Genomic DNA, 27,516 nt, shown 5'->3' with positions numbered 1-27,516 from the left:
TCTCTAAGGTGCCACAAGTCCTCCTTTTCTTTTTGATCATATATGACATGACTACATCCTCTCCCCACCCCCAGCAGACATATTTATTGAGCACTTCTGCCTTTTCTGATTATTGACAATTTTACCATTTCCATCTAGTAATGGACCAACAGCACTGTTAGAATTCTTTTTGTTCCTAATATATGCCTTTGACTCTTTCTGCCCACATATTTCATCTACATTAATGCAACAGGCTGTGAGGAGGGTTGGAGTGCTGGATAGAGAAGTGGTTGAAAAACTGAAAGTGAGTGCCCTTTGCCTCAGTGCTTAAGGGCACACGTCGTATTGCAACGAGCAGGTAGTTCTGCACTCTTCTGCCCCATACTGCTAAAATGGGGAAGATTCTAAAGACACTATACACCAAAGAAACAAGAAATCACATTCTTGCACTGGTGACATTTTATTTCATTTTGTTCTGATCCTGATCCTGCTGCTCTGACCACACATTTCACAGCCTCTATAGAAGAGCCCAGAAACCTGCCTCTTTAATACAGCACTGCAATCCATGACAACTGCAGGTTCCAGCATGAAATGCAGCTGCTGCACCTAGATCAGAATGGAGCATTGCATGCAGAGTCCAACAATCGCCATGGGTGTTAGTTTGCACGAGGCAAGAGGCGGGGGTAATTTGCTTCACTCTACGCACATTAGGGTATAGCTTCTGTAAAATGGCCATGGCCGGGGAGAGCATGGGTCCCACCCCCAGCCACAAAAGCATTTGATTATACGGGTGAACGAACATTACTGCTAGAAACAAACACAAATAAACCTGTCTGTGCCCTGTGCACCTCAGGGAGTCCTCTGTGAATTTCAGCACCAGCAACTTTGGCTGAGGTGGAAGCTTTCACTGCAGCGAGACACGAAGGGTACTGTTGAGTGCCGGATCCTGCTAACTGAATCCTTATGTATCAAACTAAAGAGCCAGCTGAGGCAGGGAACTGTAGTAGGACAAGAGAGGAGAGGGTAAAGAGACATCAAATCCTGCAGTTTTCCCTGTCAGGGAATGTGGTCTGACATCACAAATCCTGCAGGCCCCCTCTCTGCCCAGCAGAGAATGGGGGTGCCTATGCCTTCCAGAGATGTTACGCATTTACGGGTCTCAACTGGCTCTGCTGTACAAGTGGAACATGGCAAAACACTCACCATGCGTTAAATTAAAACTTAATTCAACAGGTAAACAGGACCCCCTCCCTCCAGCCCTGACACCAATACACAGGAAGGCCCATTACATAAGGCTTGTCCTGGTAAAGGTGGCAGGAGCAGGCCACAGCTAGCTCAGGAGAAAGGGCATCTGCAGAGCTCACTTACAAGGAGAAGCAGCGCCTACTACGGCTTGAGAGAGAAGAAGGACACCAAACTAGGGCAAGGCCACCCCATGGCAGCAATACACAGTGCTTTGCTACTGTGTATGAGCTCTGTCCAGCAGGTGGGGGGTGGCTGTTATGAACTGTGAACCGATAACACAGCACAAGCCATCTGCACGGATCTTACACATACCCAGACTGCACTGTGCTGGCAGACAAGCTTGCTGCCACATGCCTCTGGAAGGCAAGGGTACAGACAGTTGGTCTCTAGCCACAGACTGGAGGAAGAGCTCCCTCCCCACTTTTAGGGACCAGTCAGTGCACAGCCTTAAAGGAGGCAGGTGCTGAAGGGTACATTAGCCCACTGCAAACACTCCTGCTTTTGACAGGATGATGTCCTACCTCATCAGGCAGGCCTGGGTTCCTAAACTGCTGGGCAGTGTCGAGTTTGCAGATTAGTGTAGTAAAGGATGGTGCTTTATGGCAATAACCTAAAAGGGAGACAGCACTCAAGTGTCTGAGTCTCAGAGGTGGGCCCTTTAAGCACCTGAGATAGCATTGGGCTGCAGGTGATCAAGCCGGAGCATCTGTGCCCCAACCCAGAAACTGCCCAGGATCTGCACACACTACCCCAAAGAAAATCTCTCCCCCAGCTGAGACCTGCACACCCAGTCCTAGAGATCCCATAAAAGGACACATCCTTCCATCAAGGAAACCTGCCCTCACCAAAGCTGAGGATCCCTAAGAGGAGGACAACAAAAACAGAGAGCTGTAATGGAGACTAAAATATTTAAAATCACTAAATAAGCAACTAACATAACCTGAACTCAGCCTGTAATTAGGGCACAAACTACACTGGATACACGGCTAGCGCCACTGTCCACGGGAGGGAGTGACTGCTGTGCCATGACCTGGGCTCCTGGCTTCCTAGAACTGCCTAGTTCCTCTGCCTCCAATGATCTATTTCCTGCCCCGTTTGCGGATGTTCTTTGGAGTTTCTGTTCTCTGTGCAGCTTGAGGCTCCTCCTCCTCCTCCTCGCTGCTCCTGCTCTCACTGTCCACCAGCTGGGAACGCCCCCTCTTACTCCTTCTTCTGCTTTTCTCGGCCCCTGCACCAAGGAACTTCTTGGCAGACACAGTCCCAGACCTCTTCTTCCTGCTCCGGGCTGCAGTACGCTTCTTTCGCTGCTTCCTCTGCTCATCTTCTCTTTGGCGGATTTTCATCAGCTTCTCAAAGCTTTTTTTGTTAGTGGTATTCACATCAAACCAGTCCTGGAGGGTTCAGAAGCAGAGGGTTAGTACTGGGGGGAGGAGATATAATGGGAGTGCCTGTCCTATTCCACTGCTGGAACCACCCACAGGGTAGGGATTAGCAGAGAAATGGGATCCGAGAATGAGGCTGGCCAGCACAGTGTTATTTTTACCAGTTGCTGGGCAGATTTTATCCTGCTCTCTGGGGGCACACTGGATTCTGCAATGGGTTGGCTAATACTGCAGGATATGGAAGGTGCTGGCAAAATGAAAAAAGAGTGGCAGCAGCATGGGACAAGGGCTAGGACATGGCACTTTCCCCCCATCCCTTTGAAGGGGACAGGGCACCGCGGCTCTTCTCACCTCAGCATGCACAGAGTTGATGTGATACTTGACCCCGCTCTCTGATATGAATTCCTTCTCACACAGGAGACACTTGTATTTCCCAGCCACAAAGTCTCCCTGCCACCAAAACAGAAAACACATCACCAGATGTCACCCTCCTCTCTGCCCAGTGATGCTGAAAGGCCCAGACCTTGCACCCAAGGCATGGCCAGACATGATCCAGCAGTGAGGAGACAGAGCACAAAATCCCTTAACTCATCCCAGAGGGCGAGCACTCGAGCCACAGCAGCACAGACACTGATGCCCAAGTGCGCCCTGAGAGAATGAGGGTGGAACCAGCTCCAGCTACTCCTCAAGTAACCTCCATCACTGCTGGAGGCCTTGCAGGTCTCACACAGGGGGAGTACCTGGTAAAGGTGCTCTTGTAGCCATAGGATTGCAGGCAGGACAGTGACTCAGGTACAGGTGCAAGGGACACACAGTCTTACTGCCTCACAGCACATCTGTGATGCGGATCCATTAAGATGTGGCGAGGCAGTCAGAAACCGTGGAGAAGGGGCTATTAAGGACCCTAAGGGGCTAAGGACCTAGGGGTTACAGTGGACAAGAAGCTGGGTATGAGTCAACAGTGCGCCCTTGTTGCCAAGAAGGCTAATGGCATTTTGGGATGTATATGTCAGGGCATTGCCAGCAGATCGAGGGATGTGATCATTCCCCTCTAGTCGACATTGGTGAGGCCTCATCTGGAGTACTGTGTCCAGTTTTGGATCCCACACTACAAGAAGGATGTGGAAAAATTGGAAAACATCCAGCAGAGGGCAACAAAAATTAATCAGGGGGCTGGAACACATGACTTATGAGGAGAGGCTGAGGGAACTGGGATTGTTTAGTCTGCAGAAGTGAAGAATGATGAGAGATTTGATAGCTGCTTTCAACTACCTGAAAGGGGGTCCAAAGAGGACGGCTCTAGACTGTTCTCAGTGGTAGCAGATGACAGAACAAGGAGTAATGGTCTCAAGTTGCAGTGGGGGAGGTTTAGGTTGGATATTAGGAAAAACTTTTTCACTAGGAGGGTGGTGAAGCACTGGAATGGGTTACCTAGGGAGGTGGTGGAATCTCGTTCCTTAGAGGTTTTTAAGGTCAGGCTTGACAAAGCCCTGGCTGGGATAATTTAGTTGGGAATTGGTCCTGCTTTGAACAGGGGGTTGGACTAGATGACCTCCTGAGGTCCCTTCCAACCCTGATATTCTATGATTCTAAAGAACATTGACAGACAAGGATCCAGCAGGCCAATGACTCTGATATGCAGGTATCTGGGGAACAATACCTGTGGGAGTGCACATATGAAAGAGATTGTATAGAAATGGTACAAACCAAGGTGCAGGTGCCAAGGTGAGATTTGAGTCCTGAGACACTGCCATATACAGACTCACAGCCCTGAAATGAGAGAAGGGCAACAGCTGTCAGCAAGACAGTTGAGAAATCAGTTCCCATGCACAGAAATGCTTTTTCTTCTGGAATGATCCATCCTTGAAGGGAGAAAGCAAAAAAAGGATATACAGTTTTATAAGACCAGACATGACAGGAATGGGGAGAAGAGAGCCCTCTGCACATAGATTTGTTTAAGACTCCAGTAAATGAAATAAATTCTCACCTCTGGGCAAGTGTGCAAATCTCAGACAAAATAAAGAGACTCTAGCCAGCAATGAGCTGCTGATAGAGATGCCCATTCTACTAAACTCCTGAGTGAACTGATAGGGTTTGCATCATGCCCTGAAGGTCCACAAACCTGGGCTCTATCAGAGAAATGGGTGAGGGTAATTACCAGAGTCTAGGACTCATCCTCCACACTCACAGATGGGGAAAGTACTGCAGCTGACCTCAATGGACCCAGCTGTCATTGGGAAAGGGGCACCTCTATGACTAGACCCCGTAGTGCTTTGAACACCAATCACAACACCTTGAATTGTGCTCACAGGGAAGCCAGTGCAGAATATGGAGCACAGGGGGCAACATGCTTCATGTGGAAAATGCTGCTGGAGCAGTGGCTGCTGCACTGGGCCCTCTGCCATTTCTGAGGGTAACCACACATGCAGAACATTATAATACTCCAAGGCATGTTGATGATAGAGCCCTAAAAAAACCACAGCAAGGTCCATTGCAGAGACAGGGTTGTGGTGGGGCAGCCCCATCCCATTCGAGGAGGAGTTAAAGAGTTCCTCTGGGTTCAAACAATCCCAACCTGTTGCACCTGTTAGGCCTGTCAGTCCTGGAGAACGGTGGGTCCTTAAAAGGGAGACTACTGGCTCAGGCACAGCCTGTGGGTGGCTTTCAGGAGCAAAGAGCTAGCGCTGAACTCCTCAGCCCCAGGAAACAAGGTCTATCTGCTGGTGAAACTTCGAGAGCATCCTGGGCCCACTAAAGAAACAGAGAGATCAGTTTTTCCTTACTTTTATTTCCAGCATTCTGGGACTCAGACTTGGTTTGTATGGACACACAAGGGATAAGGAGCCCAGACTTTCCTCCTAAGACTACTGGTCTTTGCCCTGCATGAGGCTGTGGGGACATGGCCCCTCTCATGGACTGGGGCGGTATTTTCACTTTTCCTTTTGGATTACTCTAACCCCTTGGAAGAGCAGAGGCTCAAATCTGACCTGGCAGCCTCCCCATCATGATGGAGGAGTGGCTGGGCCAAACCGGAGTGGTGCTGTGTAAGTTCAGTATAAACCCTTCTCAAACTTCCGGTTTCAGTAACAGCCGTGTTAGTCTGTATTCGCAAAAAGAAAAGGAGTACTTGTGGTACCTTAGAGACTAACCAATTTATTCGAGCATAAGCTTTCGTGAGCTACAGCTCACTTCATCGGATGCATACTGTGGAAAGTGTAGAAGACTTTTTATACACACAAAGCATGAAGAAATACCTCCCCACACCCCACTCTCCTGCTGGTAATAGCTTATCTAAAGTGATCACTCTCCTTACAATGTGTATGATAATCAAGGTGGGCCACTTCCAGCACAAATCCAGGGTTTAACAAGAACGTCTGAGGAAGGGGGGGGGCATAGGAAAAAACAAGGGGAAATAGGTTACCTTGCATAATGACTTAGCCACTCCCAGTCTCTATTCAAGCCTAAGTTAATTGTATCCAATTTGCAAATGAATTCCAATTCAACAGTTTCTCGTTGGAGTCTGGATTTGAAGTTTTTTTGTTGTAATATCGCAACTTTCATGTCTGTAATTGAGTGACCAGAGAGATGGAAGTGTTCTCCGACTGGTTTATGAATGTTATAATTCTTGACATCTGATTTGTGTCCATTTATTCTTTTACGTAGAGACTGTTCAGTTTGACCAATATACATGGCAGAGTGGCATTGCGGGCACATGATGGCATATATCACATTGGTGGATGTGCAGGTGAACGAGCCTCTGATAGTGTGGCTGATGTGATTAGGCCCTATGATGGCGTCCCCTGAATAGATATGTGGACACAGTTGGCAACGGGCTTTGTTGCAAGGATAGGTTCCTGGGTTAGTGTTTTTGTTGTGGTATGTGGTTGCTGGTGAGTATTTGCTTCAGGTTGGGGGGCTGTCTGTAGGCAAGGACTGGCCTGTCTCCCAAGATTTGTGAGAGTGTTGGATCATCCTTCAGGATAGGTTGTAGATCCTTAATAATGCGTTGGAGGGGTTTTAGTTGGGGGCTGAAGGTGATGGCTAGTGGCGTTCTGTTATTTCTTTGTTAGGCCTGTCCTGTAGTAGGTGACTTCTGGGAACTCTTCTGGCTCTATCAATCTGTTTCTTCACTTCCGCAGGTGGGTACTGTAGTTGTAAGAATGCTTGATAGAGATCTTGTAGGTGTTTGTTTCTGTCTGAGGGGTTGGAGCAATTGCGATTGTATCGCAGAGCTTGGCTGTAGACGATGGATCGTGTGGTGTGGTCAGGGTGAAAGCTGGAGGCATGTAGGTAGGAATAGCGGTCAGTAGGTTTCCGGTATAGGGTGGTGTTTATGTGACCATCATTCATTAGCACTGTAGTGTCCAGGAAGTGGATCTCTTGTGTGGACTGGACCAGGCTGAGGTTGATGGTGGGATGGAAATTGTTGAAATCGTGGTGGAATTTCCATGGGTCCGGATGATGAAGATGTCATCAATATAGCACAAGTAGAGTAGTGGCGTTAGGGGACGAGAGCTGAGGAAGCATTGTTCTAAGTCAGCCATAAAAATGTTGGCATACTGTGGGGCCATGCAGGTACCCATAGCAGTGCCGCTGATCTGAAGGTATACATTGTCCCCAAATGTCAAATAGTTATGGGTAAGGACAAAGTCACAAAGTTCAGCCACCAGGTTAGCCGTGACATTATCGGGGATACTGTTTCTGACGGCTTGTAGTCCATCTTTGTGTGGAATGTTGGTGTAGAGGGCGTCTACATCCATAGCGGCCAGGATGGTGTTTTCAGGAAGATCACCAATGGATTGTAGTTTCCTCAGGAAGTCAGTGGTGTCTCGAAGGTAGCTGGGAGTGTTGGTAGCGTAGGGCCTGAGGAGGGAGTCTACATAGCCAGACGATCCTGCTGTCAGGGTGCCAATGCCTGAGATGATGGGGCGTCCAGGATTTCCAGGTTTATGGTCTTGGGTAGTAGATAGAATATCCCAGGTGTTCCAGGGGTGTGTTTGTGCGGATTTGATCTTGTGCTTTTTTAGGGAGTTTCTTGAGCAAATGCTGTAGTTTCTTTTGGTAACTCTCAGTGGGATCAGAGGGTAATGGCTTGTAGAAAGTGGTGTTGGAGAGCTGCCGAGCAGCCTCTTGTTCATATTCATGATGACAACAGCACCTTCTCTGTCAGCCTTTTTGATTATGATGTCAGAGTTGTTTCTGAGGCTGTGGATGGCATTGTGTTCCGCACGGCTGAGGTTATGAGGCAAGTGGATGCTGCTTTTCCACAGTATGCATCCGATGAAGTGAGCTCTAGGTCACAAAACCTTATGCTCAAATAAATTGGTTAGTCTCTAAGGTGCCAGAAGTACTCCTTTTCTTTTTGCAAATACAGACTAACATGGCTGTTACTCTGAAACCTGTCATTATGCAAGGCACTGCATTTAGCCGTATGGACTGGAAATCTATCAACTGCATGAAAAAACTTGTACAGATACAGACAGACATCATCTTCCTTTCCAAATGCAAACAGATGGACATCGTACCAAAAGGACTGAACGTAAAAAATTCATTACAATCTACATACCACACAGACTATGCTGACAGCTTGTGCCACACGCTCTCAAAGAAACTGCGGAACCACCTGATCAACATCCTCTACAGCAAACAGGGAAAGATTAAGAATGAGCTCTCAAAAATGGATACTCTCATAAAAAACCAACCTTCCACACAAACTTCCTCGTGGCTGGACTTTACTAAAACTAGACAAGCCATTTACAACACACACTTTGCTGCTCTACAAAAGAAAAAGGACACTAAACTTTCTAAACTACTACATGCCACAAGGGGCCACAGCAATGGTTCCCTCAACCCACCCAGCAATATTGTTAACCTATCCAACTATACTCTCAGCTCAGCAGAAGCAGCTGTCCTATCTCGGGGCCTCTCCTTCTGCCCCTCCACCCCCACGAACATGATACAGTTCTGTGGTGACCTAGAATCCTATTTTCGACGTCTCCGACTCAAGGAATATTTCCAACATACCTCTGAACAACATACTAATCCACAGAGACCTCCCTACCAACACTACGAAAAGAAGGATTCTAGGTGGACTCCTCCCTGAAGGTCAAAACAGCAGACTGGACTTCTACATAGAGCGCTTCCGCCGACATGCACGGGCTGAAATTGTGGAAAAGCAGCATCACTTGCCCCATAATCTCAGCCGTGCGGAACACAATGTCATCCACAGCCTCAGAAACAACTCTGACATCATAATCAAAAAGGCTGACAAAGGAGGTGCTGTTGTCATGATGACTAGGTCGGAATATGAACAAGAGGCTGCTCGGCAGCTCTCCAACACCACTTTCTACAAGCCATTTCTCAGTGGGATCAGAGGGTAATGGCTTGTAGAAAGTGGTGTTGGAGAGCTGCCGAGCAGCCTCTTGTTCATATTCCGACCTATTCATGATGACAACAGCACCTCCTTTGTCAGCCTTTTTGATTATCATATCAGAGTTGTTTCTGAGGCTGTGGATGGCATTGTGTTCCGCATGGCTGAGGTTATGGGGCAAGTGATGCTGCTTTTCCATAGTATGCATCCGATGAAGTGAGCTGTAGCTCACGAAAGCTTGTGCTCAAATAAATTGGTTAGTCTCTAAGGTGCCACAAGTACTCCTTTTCTCAAACTTCCGTCATTCTACTGAGACAGCAATCAAAGGACCTAACTATGCAGTTTATGTATCATGTGCTCTTTGGGGCACCTGAGTCCCATCAATGGTATTGTCCCAGTTAGGAAACAGGGTGGGCAGCAGAGTTTTCCCACAGTATACCACTTTCGTAGGGCTAGAGTGTTCACACGGGGACAGGGTTACTTTGACTCGGATCTGTGCACAGCAGTGTGGACACCGGAGTCCTAGGCTCAAGCATGGGTCAGAAAATCCTTAACCTGGGGTTAAAATGCAGTGTAGACGCTCAAGCCCAAAGTTCCTAACACGGGTCAGCTGACTCAAATCCCACTAACCCAAGGCTTACATTGCTGTGTAGACATACCACAAGTAGAAAGGATTACGAAACATATGAAAATGATTCCCAGTTCTTAGCCTGGGTTAGCCATAAAGGACATTAATTGCTGCGTAGACATAGCCTGACACCCACGGCTGTCACATGCCAGCTGACTCGGGCTGTGGGGCTGTTTCACTGCAGTGTAGACTTTTGGGTTTGGGCTGGAGCCCAGGCTCTAGGGCCCTGCACAGTGGAAGGATCCTAGATTCTGGGATCCAGTCCAGGCCTATCTCGGGGACTCCCCTTTTGCCCCTCCACCCCCACGAACATGATACAGTTCTGTGGTGACCTAGAATCCTATTTTCGACGTCTCCGACTCAAGGAATATTTCCAACACACCTCTGAACAACATACTAACCCACAGAGACCTTCCTACCAACACTACAAAAAGAAGGATTCTGGGTGCACTCCTCCGGAAGGTCGAAACAACAGACTGGACTTCTACATAGAGTGCTTCTGCCGACATGCACAGGCTGAAATTGTGGAAAAGCAACATCACTTGCCCCATAACCTCAGCCGTGCAGAACACAATGCCACCCACAACCTCAGAAACAACTCTGACATCATAATCAAAAAGGCTGACAGAGGAGATGCTGTTGTCACCATGAATAGGTCGTAATATGAACAAGAGGCTGCTTGGCAGCTCTCCAACACCACTTTCTACAAGCCATTACCTTCTGATCCCACTGAGGGTTACCAAAAGAAACTACAGCATCTGCTCAAGAAACTCCCTGAAAAAGCAGAAGAACAAATCCGCACGGACACACCCCTGGAACCCCGACCAGGGGTATTCTATCTGCTACCCAAGATCCATAAACTTGGAAATCCTGGACACCCCATCATCTCAGGCATTGGCACCCTGACAGCAGGATTGTCCGGCTATGTAGACTCCCTCCTCAGGCCCTACGCTACCAGCACTCCCAGCTACCTTCGAGACACCACTGACTTCCTGAGGAAACTACAATCCATTGATGATCTTCCTGAAAACACCATCCTGGCCACTATGGATGTAGAAGCCCTCTACACCAACATTCCGCACAAAGATGGACTACAAGCAGTCAGGAACAGTATCCCCGATAATGTCCCGGCAAACCTGGTGGCTTAACTTTGTGACTTTGTCCTCACCCATAACTATTTGACATTTGGGGACAATGTATACCTTCAGATCAGCAGCACTGCTATGGGTACCTGCATGGCCCCACAGTATGCCAACATTTTTATGGCTGACTTAGAACAACGCTTCCTCAGTTCCTGTCCCCTAATGCCCTTACTCTACTTGTGCTACACTGATGACATCTTCATCATCTAGACCCATGGAAAAGAAGCCCTTGAGGAATTCCACCACGATTTCAACAATTTCCATCCCACCATCAACCTCAGCCTGGTCCAGTCCACACAAGAGATCTGCTTCCTGGACACTACGGTGCTAATAAGCGATGGTCACATAAACACCACCCTATACCAGAAACCTACTGACCGCTATGCCTACCTACATGCCTCCAGCTTTCATCCAGACCACACCACACGATCCATTTCTACAGCCAAGCTCTACGATACAAGCATTTGCATCAGAGAGAGGCAAACACCTAAAAGATCTCTATCAAGCGTTCTTACAACTACAATACCCACCTGCTGAAGTGAAGAAACAGATTGACAGAACCAGAAGAGTACCCAGAAGTTACCTACTACAGGACAGGCCCAACAAAGAAGAAAACAGAACGCCACTAGCCATCACCTTCAGCCCCCAACTAAAACCTCTCCAATGCATCATCAAGGATCTACAACCTATCCTGAAGGATGACCCATCACTCTCACAGATCTTTGGAGACAGGCCAGTTCTTGCTTACAGACAGCCCCCCAACCTGAAGCAAATACTCACCAGCAACCACACACCACAACAAAAACACTAACCCAGGAACCTATCCTTGCAACGAAGCCCATTGCCAACTGTGTCCACATATCTATTCAGGGGACGCCATCATAGGGCCTAATCACATCAGCCACACTATCAGAGGCTCGTTCACCTGCACATCTACCAATGTGATATATGCCATCATGTGCCCGCAATGCCACTCTGCCATGTACATTGGCCAAACTGGACAGTCTCTACGTAAAAGAATAAATGGACACAAATCAAACATCAAGAATTATAACATTCAAAAACCAGTCAGAGAACACTTCAATCTCTTTGGTCACTCAATTACAGACCTAAAAGTGGCAATTCTTCAACAAAAAAAACTACAAAAAACAGACTCCAACGAGAGACTGCTGAATTAGAATTAATTTGCAAACTGGATACAATTAATTTAGGCTTGAATAAAGACTGGGAGTGGATGGGTCATTACACAAAGTAAAACTATTTCCCCCCATACCGTTCTTGTCAACTGCTGGAAATGGCCCACCTTGATTATCACTACAAAAGGTCCCGCCCACGCTCTCCTGCTGGTAACAGCTCACCTTTCCTGACCATTCTTGTTACAGTCTGTATGGTAACATCCATTGTTTCATGTTCTCTGTGTATATAAAATCTCCGCACTATATTTTCCACTGTATGCATCCGATGAAGTGAGCTGTAGCTCATGAAAGCTTATGCACTAATAAATTTGTTAGTCTCTAAAGTGCCACAAGTTAGTCTCTCTTTTTTTTTTTTTTGCGGATACAGACTAACATGGCTGCTACTCTGAAACCTGAACACTGCTGTTATCTTTGATGTAAGGGACCATCTATCACAAAGGTAAGCTTACCTGGGTGGCAAGACAGATGGAAGTACCCAATGGGACTGTCTGAGACTCCATTGTGAGGCTGTTATCGCTCTTAAGGAGTATACACTTGATAATTGGTTGGTGAAATCTAAATATAGAACTCTCAACCAATTTGGGGTTTGTGTCCTGTTTCTTAACAGTCTGCCCTGAGGTTGGTACCCATGCTCTTGAGCCATTGCAAGACAGCTTGACACGTGTGTTATGTGATGGGATAAATAACACTTGTTAAGGAAAAGTTAGCACATGTGACTCCATTTTGGTTTGGGGCCCACCATTGTCTAAAAGCAAGCACATCATGCACCAGGAGGAGTGTTCCTTAGATACTGCATTCCTGTGAAAATCCTCCTTCTTGTCTCCAGCCTGCCTTGACTCCTGGTGTCTGTTCTTTGTCTGTCCCTAACTCCCTATCTCCTGGCCTTTGATGTGAGGCCTCCCATCCTGATAATAAAAGTTCCTGATGTATTGCTTTAGGACCATGCTGTGTAATTAACATACTAGTTTAGCACGAGGAATGCACCAAGCAGGGATAGGTGGTAGATAATGTCAAAGTTTGACTCAGACTCACAATTTATCAGACCACTCTGTTTTATTAGCAAAGCTGCTCTGCTAATACATTTAGAAGTGAGCCCCCCGAGTGGGGCTTGTGTCTCTTAATTTATACAGTTTTTGGAGAACAAGTTACAGAGAAGTTACAGACAAAAGAAGAAAAAGATTTTAGTCACCACCCTTCAAGATCCCTGAGACCAGTCATGTATCTTCAATTACCTGCCACCCTTAACAATCTCCTTTAACAGCTTCCAGTTAACTAATTGCCCTTCACACCTTGTTCCACCGAGATGGCAAGCGGCTTCACTGAGGCTGTGTGATCCCTGACTGCCTTGCAGGACGATCGTGGCAGCCGGCGCCTGGACGCTTAGTCCAAGCGATCCTCCACAAGACAGAAAAGTACACAGCAGCAGCGCAGTCTACGCCATTGAACTGGTTGGTTCCCACTCTGTTCGGGTAGGGGTCCTTGGATCCAGCTTCTGGAATCAGACGTCTCAGGTAATTATTATTTTTGTGCTTTAACCGGTTTGAGGACTGTCTTGTCTTTGTTGTCTATCCGTCTTCCCCATGGTGTGTGTGTGAATCTGGGAGCCATCTCTGTCCAGAGACTGGCTGACCAAGGGATCCCCGTCCCCATGGTCTGAATAAGTGGAATCTGCACAGCTGCAGCCGCACCACGCGTTGGGTATAACCCCTGGTGTGAAAGCAAGGGCAGTTGAGGCAGTAGCCTGTGGGCTCCTTTCTGTGTGTTGCACCGGGTACCACTCTGCTGAGCCCGAATTTCCTTCTTGTGTGAGTGCTGTGTGAAGTCCTCCTGGATGGGTAATCAGAAGTCTAAGGTAGAACAGTTCCCTAAGGGAACTCCAGCTTATTTTATGTATTTTAGGAGGGGTCCGGACTCTTGTAGGTTTCTTGAAAAATGGTCCAAATTAGCTCTAGAGAACCCCAAATTACAGTGGCCACTGTTAGGTTCTTGGGACAAGGATCGAGTGGACGCTTTAAAAAGCAAAGTCGTCCTCCCAAAAACCAAATTGGAGAGAGGAGAAGTAGACTGCTTCATGCAGTGGTGGGAAGAGGCAAATCGTAGATGGACTGAGTCAAAACTCACCTCTCTTAAAAATTCTATCAAAAAACTAACAGTTCAATTGGATGCAGTCTCTCCTACCACTAGTCCGAGCGCTCCCCTTTGCCCAGTCCTGTGCAATGATCCGGATCAAACCTGACCCCCACCATACTCCTGCGCAAATAAGAAATCAGAAAAGGAAAAATCTTCAGTGACTACAGATAATGAAAGTGAAGAAGATACCCTCATTGGCCTCGCAGCTCTGCAAAATATTATGAAGAAGAAATCCAAAGCAGACTGCAAAGATTCTCTTGACATCTCTTCTTGGAAAAGAGAGCCTGATGGGAGGTTAATGAGAGATTCTGATCAAACTGTTGTGGCACCCTTACGAGTCCTTAAGATGGGAGAAAGTGAGTCCATATGGGATTATAAACCCTGGACTCGTACGGAACTTTTATCTATAGTTAAAAGTTTTCCCAAACCACAGGAAAACTGTCAAATTTGCTGAGGAGTTTCTGTTAATCTGTGAAACCTATGAACCCTCTGAGACAGATCTCCTCCAACTGTGTAAATTGTTAGCTCCTGCCAGTTATTATGAAAAACAGTTGGCTGCCGCAGACTGGCCAGCTGAGGCACGCCACTCAACCATAAAAAGTACTGGCCCAGATTCGGCATACAGAGACCAGTGTATGGCTCTTTGGAAGCACCTGCATCAAGCCATTCCCAAAGTGTGGTCTCCTAAAACAAACTGGACAGCAATACGTTGCTGTAAGCAAGGGCAAGGAGAAAGCCTAGGCGACTATAGGTCCCGGCTAACTGATATTTTCCTACAACATTCAGGAATAAAAGAGCCCAATGTAAATGGGTAGGGGGCCTTGGCACATGCATTTGTTGATGGTCTTCTCCCTGCCACAGGCAGCATGTTAAAACGAATAAGTGTGGGATGGGAGACTGAAACCATGGACAAATTGCTGGCAGTAGCAGAGCATTGCCACCGCACTTTAAAAGGAAAGGAGGAACAGTCCTCCCAAAAGTTAATGGCTCTGCAGATACAGCATTATTCAGGACTAAGCAGACCACACCGGGGACAGGGACGGGGTTGCGGAAGGGGGCGGGGGGCTGGATTAACTGGGGTTTGTAACTACTGTAAACAGCCTGGACACTGGAAAAAAGAGTGTCCAAGACGACCTAATAATTGTATGGGAAATCAAGTGAACCCCCCACTGGTTCCTCCAGCTGATCCCCAACCCTATTTTTCACCCCAACAATGACGGGATACTGGGGAACCTCACAAAGTTTTAGCTCCCTTATTACCTCTGTCCCCTATTGGAGAATGTGTCCTGACTGTAAATGATCTCTCTCTCCCTTTCCTTGTTGATACTGGAGCTTCTCTTTCTACAATCCGCATCACTGACTTGCCTGAGGTTTCCCGATCTGGAAAATCTGTGTCTGCTGTTGGCATTACAGGGATCCCTACCTCTTTTCCCCTCTCAAAACCTTTGTCTGTTCAGGTCGGTCCCCTCTCTGAGGAGCATGCATTCCTCCTCTCTGATTCCACCCCTGCAAACCTTCTGGGACGGGACTTGCTATGCAAACTTGGCTGTTCTATTTACTGCTCCCTAGATGGTGTCTATCTGCAAATCCCTCAGTCTTCCTTATGTGATTCTGTAGCCTCCCTGCTGTCTGAAACTTCCCTCTCCACTCCGGTCCCTTGCTGTCCCTTAACTCCGTCCCTAGAGCACCTAATCTCTCAGGTTCCTTCCTCCCTATGGCCATCTCACCCATCTGAAGTGGGCCGATTAAATACTGACCCAGTTCAGATTACTGTAGACAATTCCAAACCTCTGCCTCGCCTGTCTCAGTATCCTTTGAATCCTGAGGCAGAGGTTGGGATTGCTCCAGTTATATCTGCATTAAAAGAACAAGGAATTATTGTCCCTTGTTCCAGCCCCTGTAACACCCCTATCCTCCCAGTTCAAAAGGCTGATGGCAAATCGTGGCGATTTGTTCAAGACCTTCGAGCTATTAACTGTATTGTCATACCTTCTTTTCCAGTGGTTCCTAACCCTGCTACAATACTAGCGTCTATTCCCACAAATGCAACCCACTTTACTGTTGTAGATTTGTGCTCTGCTTTCTTCTCTGTCCCAGTTCACTCTGAATCCCAGTATCTCTTTGCCTTCTCCTACAAGGGTCAGCAATATACATGGACTACCCTTCCCCAGGGGTATACAGAGAGTCCATCCTATTTTTCTCAAGCCCTAGCCAGGGATCTCGCTGATCTGGTTTTCCCATCAGGATCCACACTGATCCAATATGTGGACGACTTACTCCTGTGCTCCCCCTCTCTGTCTGCCTCAGAAACTGATTCACTAACACTTCTCACAGCTTTAGTGAACAAGGGTCATAAGGCTTCTCGCACAAAATTGCAGCTCTGCCAAACCTCTGTCACATACCTAGGCTTCCTTCTCTCCCAGGGCTCCCATACACTCTCTCCAGCCCGGGTACAAGCCATCCTTAGCTTTCCCCAGCCTTGCTCTCCACGCCAGGTGAGAAAATTCTTAGGCATGACAGGGTTCTATAGGCAATGGATTCCACAATATGCTTCTCTGGCTAAACCACTCCAAGAACTCACTCGATCCTCTGTACCTAACCCCATGCCATGGCCACTTGAAGCAAATGCTGCTTTCATCTCCCTTAAGCAGAATTTAGCCTCTGCTCCTGCCTTAGGGTTACCTAACTATGACAAGCCTTTTACCCTTTTCTGTCACGAACAATCTGCTTGTGCCCTCGGGGTTCTTACTCAGGAGCACGGTGACAGAAATCGCCCGGTGGCTTATTTTTCTGCAACCTTGGACCCTGTAGCCCAGGGTTTACCCCCTTGCCTACGCGCTGTAGCTGCTGCAGTGCGCCTGGTCGAGATGTCCGAGTCCCTTGTCCTCCGCTCTCCTCTCACTCTCATGGTTCCCATTCTGTGGAAACTCTCCTTCTGCAACGCAACACTACTCACCTCTCCTCTGCTCGCCTGACTAGGTATGAACTTTTGCTGCTTTCAGCCTCACATATCACTATTAAGCGCTGCTCCCGGTTAAACCCTGCTACCCTCCTTCCTTTACCTAGTGATGGTGAACCCCATGACTGCCCTGCAACTGTCTCCGCTATCACTGTCCCGCGCCCCGACCTTTCAGATGTACCTCTCCCTAACTCTGACCTGGTATTATTCACTGATGGGTCCTGTTATAGAAATGACCAAGGCCACCTTCTTGCAGGGTACTCTGTGGTCTCTCTCTCGGAGACCATAGAAGCTGCGCCCTTATCCTCTGTGACCTCTGCCCAGGTGGCTGAACTGATTGCTCTAACCCGTGCCTGCTTTCTAGCCGAGGAGCTCTCTGCCACTATTTTTTACTGATTCTCGGTATGCCTTTGGGGTTGTGCATGACTTTGGCACCCTCTGGCAGGCTCGAGGTTTTCTTACCTCTGCTGGTACCCCTATCAAGAATGGCCCCTACATTGCCACCCTCCTGTATGCAGTTTTACTACCGTCTGCCTTGGCAATTGTTAAGTGTACTGGCCCCTCAGCGGCAGAAATCGAGGTGGCAAAAGGTAATGCACTTGCTGATGCTCCTGCAAAACATGCCGCCACTATAAAACCTTCACCGGAAGCGTTTCTTGGTCCCCTCTCTGTCTCTGTAACACCACCATCCCTGTCTCATCTCGCTCAGCTCCAGGATTCTGCCCCAGAAACAGAGAAAGACTCCTGGAGTGCTTTGGGTTGCTCTTTGCATTCTGATTCCCTTTGGCGATCGCCCACCAGTACCTTTGTAGCCCCCCTCTCACTCTACCCATCTCTAGCTGCCCTGCTACATGGTGTTTCGCATGTCGGCAAGGAGGGGATGGTCTCTGCTATGAGTAAGGCGGGGTGGTGGGCTCCCCATTTCGGCTCCTTTGCAACCTGCCACTGTGCCGCTTGTGTTACTTGTCAAAGCCACAATGTAGGCAAATCTGTAAAAGTAACACAAGGGTTCCGGGGTTTGCCTCAAGCACCTTTCCTACACTGGCAACTTGATTTTGTACAAATGCCAAAGTGTCAGAAATATGAATTCATTTTAGTTATAATATGTCTGTTTTCGGGTTGGATTGAAGCCTTTCCCTGTCGCAAAGCTGATTCACTGTCCGTTGCAAAATGTCTGTTAAACCACATTATCCCTACCAAGGGAATTCCTGCCACTTTGTCTAGTGACCGGGGAACACATTTTACTGGAAAAATTGTTCAACATCTAAACCAGGTATTACATGTCACCCACCTGTTGCACTGCCCTTAACATCCACAGAGTGCAGGGGCAGTTGAAAGGCGAAATGGTGTGCTTAAAAATAAGCTGGCAAAAATCTGTAGTTCCACAGGGTTAAACTGGCCAGCTGCTTTACCACTGGCCCTTATGGAAATTCGGTCATCCCCATCCCAGAGACACAAATTGAGTCCATTTGAAATCTCAGTGGGACCTCCAAATTGTCAAAGTTTGACTCAGACTCACAATTTATCAGACCACTCTGTTTTATTAGCAAAGCTGCTCTGCTAATACATTTAGAAGTGAGCCCCCCGAGTGGGGCTTGTGTCTCTTAATTTATACAGTTTTTGGAGAACAAGTTACAGAGGAGTTACAGACAAAAGAAGAAAAAGATTTTAGTCACCACCCTTCGAGATCCCTGAGACCGGTCACGTATCTTCAATTACCTGCCACCCTTAACAATCTCCTTTAACAGCTTCCAGTTAACTAATTGCCCTTCACACCTTCCATTCTGATGCCTGCTTCTTAGACGTGCTGGCTCTATCTTAATTGCTTCTCCATTCAAAAGCTAACTGTCCCTACCTGTGCTCCCTCAGATACTTTGTAACATGTTTTGGCATGCCCTCTCATATACAATGTATCCAGCATGTCCCCTTATACAATGTTATAGTTATACAATGTTATACTTCCACAATAAGAAAAGGGTTTGTTTATTGGCTAAGGTTTCCGATGCACGAGGGCAACATGCTTTGCTAAGAGGTATATAACCTTTGTATAATCTGTATTCGGGGTCCCCTCCTGGCTAGCAGGGGGGCACCACTCTCGAGCGTAATAAACTTGGTGTTTTTTTGGGAACTCTGCAGTTGTGGACTTTGTTTATGTGCCTCAGACTAGATTCGAACTGTGCGTGACCTACCAGGTATAATTCGCAGCATTTGTGTGCATGACCTACCAGGTATAATTCGTAACACACTTCCCTCATCACTTTCTCCACACCATTCAGGATTTTGTAGACCTCTATCCTCTACCTGCTTAGTCATCTCTTTTCCAAGCTGCATAGTCCCAGTCTTATTAATTTCACATCATATGGAAGCTGTTCCATACCACTCATCATGTTTGTTGCCTTTCTCTGTACTTTTTCCAATTTTAATATATCTTTTTTGAGATGGGTGACCAGAACTGCATGCAGTGTTCAAGGTGAAGGTGTACCATGTCTGTTTAATTATAAATCCCTTCCCTAATGGGTCCTAACATTCTATTAGCTTTTTTGACTGCTGCTGTGCATTGGGTGGATGTTTTCAAAGAACTATCCATGACAACTCCAAGATCTTTCTTGAGTGGTAACAGCTAATTTAGACCCCATTCTTTTGTATGTATAGTTGGGATTATATTATCTAATGTGCATTACTTTGCATTTATCAACACTGAATTTCATCTGACATTTTCTTACCCAGTCACTCAGTTTTGTGAGATCTTTTTGTAAACTCTTCACAATCAGCACTGGACTTCGCTATCTTGAGTAATTCTATCGTGTCTGCAAACTTTACCACCTCACTGTTTATGCATTTTTCCAGATCATTTATGAATATGTTAAACAGCACTGGTCCCAGTACAGATCCTTGGGGTACCTTGCTATTTACCTCTCTTCACTGTGAAAACTGACCCTTTATTCCTATCCCTTGTTTCCTACCTTTTAACCAGTTACTGATCCATGAGAGGACCTTCTCTCTTATCATGCCTCACTAAGCAGTCATGGGGTAAGGGGGGATATGATAGAGGTATATATCATCATAAGTGGTGTGGAGAAAGTGAATAAGGAAAAGTTATTTACTTGTTCCCATAATATAAGAACTAGGGGCCACCAAATGAAATTAATGGGCAGCAGGTTTAAAACAAATAAAAGGAAATTCTTCACTCAGCGCACAGTCAACCTGTGGAACTCCTTACCTGACGAGGTTGTGAAGACTAGGACTATAACAGGGTTTAAAAGAGAACTAGATAATTCATGGAAGTTAAGTCCATTAATGGCTATTAGCCAGGATGGGTAAGGAATGGTGTCCCTAGCCTCTGTCAGTCAGAGGGTGGAGATGGATGGCAGGAGAGAGATCACTTGATCATTACCTGTTAGGTTCATCCCCTCTGGGGCACCTGGCATTGGCCACAGTCGGTAGACAGGATACTGGGCTGAACGGACCTTTGGTCTGACCCAATAAAGCCATTATTATGTTCTTATGATTTCCATTTACAAAAGCAGTGTTGGCTCTTCCCCAACATAGAATATCAGGGTTGGAAGGGACCCCAGAAGGTCATCTAGTCCAACCCCCTGCTCAAAGCAGGACCAATTCCCAGTTAAATCATCCCAGCCAGGGCTTTGTCAAGCCTGACCTTAAAAACCTCTAAGGAAGGAGATTCTACCACCTCCCTAGGTAACGCATTCCAGTGTTTCACCACCCTCTTAGTGAAAAAGTTTTTCCTAATATCCAATCTAAACCTTCCCCACTGAAACTTGAGACCATTACTCCTCGTTCTGTCATCTGCTACCATTGAGAACAGTCTAGAGCCATCCTCTTTGGAACCCCCTTTCAGGTAGTTGAAAGCAGCTATCAAATCCCCCCTCATTCTTCTCTTCTGCAGGCTAAACAATCCCAGCTCCCTCAGCCTCTCCTCATAACTCATGTGTTCCAGTCCCCTAATCATTTTTGTTGCCCTTCGCTGGACTCTCTCCAATTTATCCACATCCTTCTTGAAGTGTGGGGCCCAAAACTGGACACAGTACTCCAGATGAGGCCTCACCAATGTCGAATAGAGGGGAACGATCACGTCCCTCGATCTGCTCGCTATGCCCCTACTTATACATCCCAAAATGCCATTGGCCTTCTTGGCAACAAGGGCACACTGCTGACTCATATCCAGCTTCTCGTCCACTGTCACCCCTAGGTCCTTTTCTGCAGAACTGCTGCCTAGCCATTCGGTCCCTAGTCTGTAGCTGTGCATTGGGTTCTTCCGTCCTAAGTGCAGGACCCTGCACTTATCCTTATTGAACCTCATCAGATTTCTTTTGGCCCAATCCTCCAATTTGTCTAGGTCTTTCTGTATCCTATCCCTCCCCTCCAGCGTATCTACCACTCCTCCCAGTTTAGTATCATCCGCAAATTTGCTGAGAGTGCAATCCACACCATCCTCCAGATCATTTATGAAGATATTGAACAAAACCGGCCCCAGGACCGACCCTTGGGGTACTCCACTTGATACTGGCTGCCAACTAGATATGGAGCCATTGATCACTACCCGTTGAGCCCGACAATCTAGCCAGCTTTCTACCCACCTTATAGTGCATTCATCCAGCCCATACTTCCTTAACTTGCTGACAAGAATACTGTGGGAGACCGTGTCAAAAGCTTTGCTAAAGTCAAGAAACAATACATCCACTGCTTTCCCTTCATCCACAGAACCAGTAATCTCATCATAAAAGGCAATTAGATTAGTCAGGCATGACCTTCCCTTGGTGAATCCATGCTGGCTGTTCCTGATCACTTTCCTGAATATCATGTTCATCTGTGTGTCTGATAATTCTGTTCCCTAATCGTTTCAACCAATTTGCCTGGTACTGAAGTTAGGCTTACCGGACTGTAATTGCTGATTTAAGTGATGGTTACATACCACAGTTAGTAGTTCTGCAATTTCATATTTAAGTTCCTTCAGAAATCTTGAGTGAATACCATCTGGTCCTGGTGATCAATTTGTTCTAAAACTGCTGGCACTTCAGCAGTCCCTGTAGGCTGCGAACCTCATGACAAATGTGGGAAAAGCCTCATACTATAGGACAGCTCCCCCACACAACCACATATGCTTTAGTAATTCCCCCATGCAGTATCACCTGTTTCTTATTTGTCATGAAACTCAGCCAGCTCACTGTCATTTAAGCCCCTACCTCAGACAGACACTGGGAAAGCAGGGATGTATGGTCTTGATCCAATGAAAAGACAGAGTTGTATGCTGTCAACATAATGATGACACCATATCCAAACTGCATCTCTAACCCTCCAAGTGGCCTCAGATACAGGAAGGCTGGGAATACAACTCTCCAGGATTCCTCACTGGAGTCCTTGGGCATGGATGAGCATTTCCCAATACTTCCCCAAAGATCTCTGACAGGGAAGTAGAGACATGTCTCTTCTATGAGGAGTCCCACAGTCCAGGCAGCCATGGGTATGATAATATTGTAGGATGCTGTCATACTGAACAGAATCAGCATGGACATCTGGCCTTCACCCATCACTAACCAGAGAGACCAGTGCAGTGTCCACACTAAACCCAGACCTAAAGCCCAGCCAACAAAGATCTAGACAATACCAGGGCTCTGCCTGCAGGCAGAGAGGCTTCTCTAACCCCTCAATAGCCTCGCTCTGGAAAGTCCAGGTGGAGTTTGCAAGATTCTCAACATTAAGTGATGGTTCCTAGGCAATGGACTAATGCCCACTCAGCTCTTACTCACCTTTGGAGAGACATTAACAGTGTCCATCAATGGACCCAATAGTTCCCCACTGGATTTTTCTAGCCATAACACCACAGGATCATCTCTTAAGAAGCAACCTAAATGTTGCCCAGGCACATCCAGAACCTCAGTGAGAAACTGACAGGTATTCACCCTGAGAGCAAGTAGTGTTTGATTCCTCGACACAGAGATGAACCTTGATTTTGGCCTTGTGGAAGTCTCTCAGCTCATTGCTGCACAGCCTGGCCAGACTCAATTATTTTTCTAAAAAGAAAAGGAGTACTTGTGGCACCTTAGAGACTAACCAATTTATTTGAGCATAAGCTTTTGTGAGCTACAGCTCACTTCATCGGATGCATACTGTGGAAAGATCTTTTATACACACAAAGCATGAAAAAATACCTCCCCCACCCCACTCTCCTGCTGGCAATAGCTTATCTAAAGTGATCACTCTCCTTACAATGTGCATGATAATCAAGTTGGGCCATTTCCAGCACAAATCCAGGGTTTATCGAGAACGTCTGGGGGAGGGGGGGTGGGGGCGAGGGGGGGGTTAGGAAAAAACAAGGGGAAATAGATTACCTTGCATAATGACTTAGCCACTCCCAGTCTCTATTCAAGCCTAAGTTAATTGTATCCAAAACTTATGCTCAAATAAATTGGTTAGTCTCTAAGGTGCCACAAGTACTCCTTTTCTTTTCGCGAATACAGACTAACACGGCTGTTACTGTGAAACCTGTAATTATTTTTCTAAGATCCTCGGACTTGGTCTCTTTAGTGCTTTAGGACTTGGGGTTGGTTACCTGGTTTGGACAGTGGACCCTTCGGTACATCTTTATCTCCGATTTCCACTTGCACAACACATCCTGACTAAATGTGGGCAGTCCAGGCCGGGTGTATTTCAGCTGAGACAGAAGAATAGAGACAAAATCTGAAGTTAGATGGCAGGATGGCTACACACGGGATCAGGCATGCTCCTCTGAAGTGTTACAGCTGTTTTCCCACAGTAGACACTTCCCTTGTAGTAAACTTCCCTCCCAATCCAACAGTGAAACTCAGTGAATAACCTTCCCCCGCACCACTGAGTGACTCTTCACAAGCTTAGCTAAGCCCCCACCCCACCTCACTCCTGGTATCCAAAACCTCCCCCAAACTCACACTGGAGTGATTCCTCCCACCCTCAGTTACATAAAAGAGTAGGACCTGGGCCCCTCTCCCTCACAGAATCACACAAATGTAGACCTGAAAGGGATCTTAAGAAGTCATCTAGTCCATTCGCCTGTGCTGAGACAGGACCAAGTACCTTGACCATCCGGGACAGGTGTTTGTTTAACCTGTTCCTAAAAACCCCCAAGGGTGGGCATTCTACAACCTCCCTAGGTAACCTGTTTCAGTGCTTAACTATTCTTCGAGTTAGAAAGTTTTTCCTCATATCTAACCTGAAACTCCCTTGCTGCAAACTAAGCTGATTTCTTCTTGTCCTACCTTCAGTGGACATGGGGAACAACTGATCATCACTCTCTTTATACAATCTTTTTACATATTTAAAGATTGTTTTCATGTTGTCCTCCTGCCCCCCAGCTATATTCATAGATTCTAAGGCCAGAAGTGACCACTATGATCATCTAGTTTGACCTCCTGTGTAACACAGGCCATAGAACTTCTCCAAAATGATTCCTAGAGCAGATCTTTCAGAAAAACATCCAATCTTGACTGAAAAAATGGTCAGTGATGGAGAATCGACCACGACCCTTGGTAAACTGTTCCGGTGGTTACTCACTCTCGTAGTTAAAAATCAACTCCCAGCCTTTGGATCATGTCATACCTTTCTCTACTAGACTGAAGATCCTATTAAACAGGGGCACCAAACTAAGGGTAGGGTTCTCAAAACTAAACATGTCCAATTTTTTCAACCTTTCTTCACAAATCAAGTTTTCTAACCCTCTTTTTTTGTTTTTGTTTGTTCATCTCTGGGATCTCTCCAATATGTCCAAATTTTTCTTAAAATGTGGTGCCCAAGACTGGACATATTCCAGCTGAGGCCTCACAAGCAGATCAGAAAAGATTGTTACTTATCTGTCCCACGACTGTTGTTCTTCAAGATATGGGTGGAGATATGTATTCCAATCAAGTATGCAGGTGCCCAGCGCACCAACGTTGGAGAATTTTGCCATGTGGTGGAACTCATGCACTGTCATAACCCCCCTATGGTTATATAAGAGTGGCAGCACGCTGACCCCTCCCTCTCCCCTCAGTTCCTTTGCCCTGAAACCACAGCTGCAGACTCAGATTCAGACGGTGGGTTGTAAAATACAAGTCTGCATCCACATCTCAAAGAACAGTTACCACACAGATAAGTAACAGTCTTCTTCAAGGATGCAGGCAAATTCCTCTCAGGTGATTCACAAGCAGTTTCAGCAGGAGGTGGGGCTTGGATTCTATTTAAACAGTGACTGCAGAACGGTCTTATCAAAGTTTGCATCAGCTCTTGATGCCAGGATGATAGCATAATGTCTAACAAAAGTATGACTAGAAGACCTTGTTGCAGCCCTGCAAATATCCAATATGGAGACCTTGCTAAGAAATGCAATTGATGTCACTTGAGCTCCTATTGGATAAGACTGTAATGACTACGCTGGCATCATCTGAGGAACTCCATAAGCCAAGGTAATACAGGCAGTTATCTACTTGGAAAAAGTCTGAGCGGAGACCAGTTATCCTGTCATCTGCTCAGCACAGAGTCGAAATAATGTACAAAGTGGCTTAGCCCTTTCTAAATAGAATGATAAGCACCATCTGATCTCTAAGGTAGGTACATGTTGCTCCTTCACTCTTGAACATGGTTTGGGAAAAAATATAGGTAAGAAAATAACCCAATTAAGGTGAAAGAGATACTACTTTGGACAAAAATTTTGAGTGTGATCTTAAAGACACCTTGTCCTTGAGAATTGAGTGTCTGGAGGATCTGCCATTAAAGCTTGTGTATTGCTAACTTTTCTTGAGGATGTTATAGTCATAAAGAAGGTCTCTTCCGGAAGAGGAGAGCCAATGAACACGTTATCAGCTCAAATGATGGAGTGCTGCCACCACCATATTAAGTTCCCACAATGGCACAGTTTCCTTCACTGGTGGAAAAAGGCGAACAATACCTTTAAAAAACATCGTCATAGGGTCTGAGAATATTGACTTTCCTTGGATGGGAGGATAGAAAGCTGAGATTGCAGCCAAGTGATTTTGCAGGGTGCTAAGAACTAGGCCTGAGAGTACAGAGTTGCTTGCGAATTATTAAATGAACATAAAGTCTCAACCATTTTGTCTTAGACTATACATTGACCATCAGAAGATATATCCAACAGAGCGTGGAAGCCTCTGGTGCTATTCCTGAATTCTGCAACCACGGTGCTCTTCTTATTGTGACCACTGAAGCAAATAACTTTAGTAGCCATAACAGCTATGTCCAGGACCAATAGAACACATGTCTTAACAACCAGATGGCCCTCCGCAACAAATGCCTTGAACTCCTCTCGAAAGGATTTGGCAATTTGTCTGTGAACTTGGCTACAGAGTTCCAGTTCATAAAATTATATTTGGATAGCAGTGCCTGCTGGTTTGCAATTTACATTTTTAAGGAGGAAGTTGAATAAATCTTTCCGCCCATGAGACCAAACCTCTTTACCTCTGTCCTGGTGCATGGACTTGTACCTTTCTTGATGCAACCTCTCATTGGCTGCTGTCACAACAAGCAAGTTAGGAGCAGGATGTGAATAAAATACTTGAATCCCTGCATAGGGACATAACACTTGCCCATATGCTTTGCCATAGACGTCAACGGGTGTTCCACAAGGTCATGGCAGGTTGCAACAGTGCTTTGCTAATAGGGTGAGCTACTCCCCCTGGGATTGAGGACAGAAGAATGTCCACTAACTTGTGAGTGTTTTCCTGCACCAATTCAGTCTGATATACCCAAGGCTGAAGCCAATTGTCTCAGGAGCTCCTGATGTGCCCAGAAGTCCTCAGGTACTGGAAAGGAAGCATATGGTACTCAGGTGTCATCCGGTGATGATGACGACGAAGAAAGGAGGTTCACTGGCCTTTCAGTGCAGTACCAGACCCTGTGCATGTGTCTGAGGCTGCGCAGGTTCCGAGGGGTCATCCTCCACCTAAATTTGCACCTGGGCAGCTGGCACTGACCACTGTCGGAAGACAGGATACTGAGCTAGATGGACCTTTAATGTGACCCAGTCTGGCTGTTCTTATGTAGGTGGCCAGGGAGGTGATGCCATGGATTTGTTGGGTGATCTTGCCCTGGAGTGGGTTGAAGATCGGGACCTTAAGGAACAAGAACGTCCCCTGGACTCCACGATGGAGATGGGCAAGGAATCAGTGGCCAGTAAACGGGGGGCCGAGAGTCCCTTTCTCTGCAGCAGGGAAAAAGTCCTGGTCAGTATCAGCAGGAGGTCTGGGCTGTCTCTACACTGGCATTTGAAAGACAAAGAAGTAGGGAGGACGACGACCTTGAGCTTGACCTAGATGAATACCCAGAATTATCCAGAGTTAAGGGGGGAGCAACCCCCAAGGGGCAAGGCACCATCCAGCCTCCTCGGAGGTCCAACATGGCGGTAACATCAGTCCTGATACCGGTACATAAGTTGGTGCTCTGAAGACTGGTAGAGGCAATACACCCTCTCTTGGTACCGACGCCAAACAAGGCATTGAT

At 46.7% G+C, this 27,516-nt stretch overlaps 1 protein-coding gene across 21 annotated transcripts in view; it reads right to left on the bottom strand.

Moving 5' to 3' along the window:
• Positions 1–420: 420 nt before the first annotated feature.
• The window catches only part of ZNF512 (zinc finger protein 512), a 70,322-nt gene continuing 43,226 nt past the window's right edge, over positions 421–27,516 (bottom strand). For all 21 annotated transcript variants that reach the window (XM_073335369.1, XM_073335377.2, XM_073335363.2 and 18 more), the window contains 4 exons: positions 23,603–23,704; positions 4,314–4,376; positions 2,958–3,056; positions 421–2,615 (listed from right to left, as the gene is read on the bottom strand). In XM_073335369.1, coding sequence (XP_073191470.1) covers positions 2,304–2,615; positions 2,958–3,056; positions 4,314–4,376; positions 23,603–23,704 — 576 coding nt within the window. In that variant the 3' untranslated portion in view covers positions 421–2,303. The remainder of the gene's footprint in view (positions 2,616–2,957; positions 3,057–4,313; positions 4,377–23,602; positions 23,705–27,516) is intronic.

Source organism: Lepidochelys kempii, chromosome 3 (assembly GCF_965140285.1).
Source record: "Lepidochelys kempii isolate rLepKem1 chromosome 3, rLepKem1.hap1, whole genome shotgun sequence".
Lineage (NCBI taxonomy): Eukaryota > Metazoa > Chordata > Testudines > Cheloniidae > Lepidochelys > Lepidochelys kempii.
The sequence above is the reverse complement of the archived record's forward strand: the minus strand, read 5'-3'. Positions and strand labels throughout refer to the sequence as shown.